General features: G+C 54.6%; 1 protein-coding gene and 1 long non-coding RNA gene across 2 annotated transcripts in view; one reads left to right on the forward strand and one right to left on the reverse strand.

The window, feature by feature from the left end:
• Positions 1 to 1,547, forward strand: part of LOC144231604 (uncharacterized) — a 2,086-nt gene extending 539 nt beyond the window's left edge. Inside the window, exon 2 of the long non-coding RNA XR_013335105.1 lies at positions 1,106 to 1,547. This is a non-coding gene — a long non-coding RNA (uncharacterized LOC144231604). The remainder of the gene's footprint in view (positions 1 to 1,105) is intronic.
• A 2,044-nt stretch (positions 1,548 to 3,591) lies between these two features.
• Positions 3,592 to 3,869, reverse strand: part of DENND4B (DENN domain containing 4B) — an 11,122-nt gene continuing 10,844 nt past the window's right edge. The window contains exon 28 of the mRNA XM_077764110.1: positions 3,592 to 3,810. Within this exon, the coding sequence (XP_077620236.1) occupies positions 3,665 to 3,810 (146 nt within the window). The 3' untranslated portion in view covers positions 3,592 to 3,664. The remainder of the gene's footprint in view (positions 3,811 to 3,869) is intronic.

Raw genomic sequence — 3,869 nt, forward strand, 5'->3', positions numbered from 1 at the left:
AGGCGGGGAGGGGCGGCCGCCGGGGCGCGGCGCCTCGTGCCGACCTCCCCGCCTGCAGCCCAACTGTCGGAGCGGTTCTCGAGCTCCTCGAGGACCAGGATCCGGTGTCCGGAGTCGGGGTGCCGGGGAGCCGCCGCCCAGCGCTGCGGCCTCATCAACTACTCCTTCATTGATGGCTCTAACTCTCGAGGGAGATAGGGTTGTCCCCAGTGCACAGGCGGAGGCACGACGTGCCCCAGGTCACCCGTGCCAAGTGGCAGGGCTGAAGCCTGCACCCCCGAACGTCAGGAAGCGGGCTCAGAGAGGCTGAGTTACTTGCAAAGGTCGGACATCCGATTAGGGAGGAAGCAGTGGTTTGAAGCCCGGGATTACTGGCTCCGGAAGCACTAGAATGTGTTTTCCAAATCTTGTATTATTTTTTTTTATGTTGATTTATTTTTGAGAGAGAGAGAGAGGGAGACACAGAATCTGAAGCAGCTCCAGGCTCTGAGCTGTCAGCACAGAGCCCGACGCGGGGCTCGAACCCACGGACCGTGAGATCGTCACCTGAGCCGAAGTCGGACGCTCAACCGACTGAGCCCCCCAGGCGCCCCTCAAATCCTTTAGAAGTCAATGCAAAGGAAACTGATGGAGAAGGCGCATGAAGACAGGTGGACCCTGGACACCCACACAGAAGGGTGTCCGCATCCTTGTTTCCTTCTAGGGTCCCAGTGAGGAACGTGGTCTCTGGAGTCAGACTGCCTGGGCTTGGGCGTGGGCTCCACCTCCACCAGCTGTAGAATTGGGGTGCAAGTTATTTTAACAATTATTCTCTATGTCCCAGTCTCCACTATGAGTAAAATGAGGATATTGAGAAAAGCACCCAGCTCATAGGGCACTTGTGAGGATTTTAAAATAGTGCACTTAAAATGCTCAGAACAGGACCTAGTGAGAGTAAACACTTGGTGAACGTAATAAATGGTAACTGTTATGAGAGTTTTCCTCACTTTCAACAATTGCACTCTCTTAGCTCTAAATTCAGCTTCTGTTGCTATCTGCCTGCTGTACCTACCTTGCTCTGCACTGAACATTCTTTCTTGTCTCGATACTTGTTTCAACACACAAGATGGAGGCCCTGTCATGTGCCGGGGGTCCAGGAGGAATTGTGACAAAGTCACTGCCCTCATCAAAGTGCAGCCTTCCCTAACCTGGCGTCTTGCTCGTTCTCTGCATTCTGGCGAGAGGGGACACGGGGGACACCGTGGCCGAAGATGCCAGCCTGACGAAGATGCCTTTCAACAGAGAGTGAGACCATGGAGGGGACTTTGAATCTAGAGTGATCAAACTCCTGAGGAAGATGAGCGTGTGGGGCCGCTGTTGGAGTGGACCTGGCCTTTCCCTCTGCGGACTGCCTGCTTGTTCTTTTTATGAAGCTAGCATTTATGGAGTGTGCTCAGCACTTTATATGGTTTATGTAATTAATCTTGACAATCTCCTTGATTTGCAGACAAGGAAAAACTGAAGCACAGCAGTTAATTTAGCCGCTATAATAAAATTAGTAAATGGCAGAGACCAGATTTAATTAAAAATTTGTCACACTCAAGCATATATGCTCTAAAGATATTGGGCACATGTTTTCCCTCATACAGCTCCCTAGGCCATAGGACAGAGATGTCAGACATCATAGTGAGTACTTTGCTATTGGAATTTCCAGATATTCTTGTGTTTATAAAGAATTCTGGAGTCCTGTCCATGTGCCTGTAGGTGTCTAGAAGGAGGCTCACGGGTGAGAAGTATAAGCCAGGGGCAAGGATGATTATCGTTACCGTGACTCAAGGGGAGCTCTAGATTGTATGCTCCGGTGAGGTAGGGACGGAGCTCTACTCTAATTCCAGATGGTTCTGTGCACTGCTGGGCACACCACACCAACAAAAACTTTGGTTTTTGGTATTTCAGATACAGGGAAAGGTTGAATCTGGGGAGTGAGGTCTGATCAGAACCTGGGGTGACAGGAGGGTTCCTCGAAGAAGGCATCTCCTAGCCCCTGGCAAGACTGATGGCGTTTCCTAAGCCCCTGCTCCCCTCCTGTGCAGCTCTTTTAGGGCGCTGGAAAAGCACCTACTGTGCTTGGCATAGGATGGGGAAGGGTCGGTCCTGTGGCTTGAAGTTTACAGCATTTAGAGAGTCCTTCTCTCTTCATCCACTGTGATCCACTCCCGGGAATTTGCACTCAAGTGTCCCATAAGTTACTTGCTCCATTGACCCTCCTGCCCTCTGGGGAAGGACCCAAGGCATTTGTTTTGTTGGCTAATTCCCTTCGGTGATTGTTGTTTCTGGAATTTATTTCATCACACAGGAAAGGGAGAATTCCGAGGCGGCCCATCTCCCTGTTGCCCACATGCAGTGAGCTCCTCGCTCCCCACCCCTGTCCCGGCACTGTCCCCAGGCTGGGACCCTGGCTGGAAGAGTACTGACCGAGGCTAGAGCAATTGAGGAGGCCTGGGATGACTGCCAGGGCGACGAGCGCCTCCGACACCAGCTACCAGGGAGAGGGCTGTCCTCCGGCGGTGCTGGAGAAGCCGGGAGGGAAAGCCGCGGGAGAGGGAAGAAGGCAGAGATGAGCTCAAGGCCCCCGGAGAATGGCGCCTTTGTGTGGGGTACAAATGAGGGACAAGGGGGTGATTGTGTGGGAGGGCCGGAAGTGCCACACAGACTGGCACCACCACGGCCAGTGCTGGACTCACCCCTCTCCTGCTCCCAGGGCTCCCGGGGCCCCAGGGGACTCGGTCCCGGGAAGCTGGCCGTGCCTGAGGCCACAAGGGATGTAAAGGCAGAAAGGACGTGCAGCCGGGGGAAAAGGAGAGGTGTCCCCCACAGCTGTCCCAGATCCAGGAAAAAACGCAGAAGGAAAAAGACAGAAGCAGCATTTACTATATTTACATCCAACAAACTTTGCAAGGAACAATCCTTATTGCACGGTCAAGGCCCTGGGCGGGTGGAGTGGGCGGGAAGGACTGGGCTGGACGGGGCATCAGTCCCTCCTGAGGGGAGTTTGGGGCTCCTCTATTGGCTCCTGCCTTTTCTGGAGCTGCAAACCACTGAACCGTGTGCCCCACGTCCCGTCTGTTTCTCACCATCCCTAAGAACCTCCTAAGAAAGGGGCTATGGCTCCACAATAAATGACTTAAAGTACAAACACTAAGGTAGAAAGCTGTAATGAAGAGCCTCGGGCTACTTCTGCAATTCCAGGGAAGAAGGACCATCGCTGGTGGGGAATGACATCCCTCCCTCCCGTTCGGGGCAAAGGCTCAGTAGCTCTGTATTTTTCCAGTTGTTTTTTAAAACAAAAACTTATAAAAAGACCAGGGCAGCGCAGATCTGTGGGTACCCTGGAGGAGGGTATAGTCTGGGGAAGAAACAGAGCTGTGCTAACTCCCCCGCCGCACCCCTGCCTCCTACATCAGCGTGAGCGCACCGGGCCGGCTGCACATAGGCCACTGTGACTTCTGGGAACAGTGGGCCCCTCTTCCTGCTGCCCATGCGCTCGGTGCCTGTGGCTGGGCCTGCTTCCCAGCCCGTCCCCAGCTCCCGTACGGGAGGGGCNCTGCAGGCCGCCTCTGGAGCCCTTCCTCTCTCACCTCCCTCCCCCCGCCCCCCCAGCCGGGAGAGGAAAGCTTAAGGGTCCCTAGCATTCCAGAAGTGCTCCAAAACATTTCCGGCAATCGATGGCCTTCGCAGTGGGCATCTGTGCCCGCCGCTGCTTCAGCCCCTCCTTGCCCATGCTGCTGGCCAGCTTGTTAAAGGCAGACTTGTACTTCTTGTCGAAGGCCGCTAGGGAAGAGGGCGGAGGTGGGTCAACAGATCAGGGTTCCAACCCCCCCCCCCCCCCC

The sequence above is a fragment of the Crocuta crocuta genome, unplaced genomic scaffold (genome assembly GCF_008692635.1).
Source record: "Crocuta crocuta isolate KB4526 unplaced genomic scaffold, BGI_CrCroc_1.0 scaffold528, whole genome shotgun sequence".
NCBI lineage: Eukaryota > Metazoa > Chordata > Mammalia > Carnivora > Hyaenidae > Crocuta > Crocuta crocuta.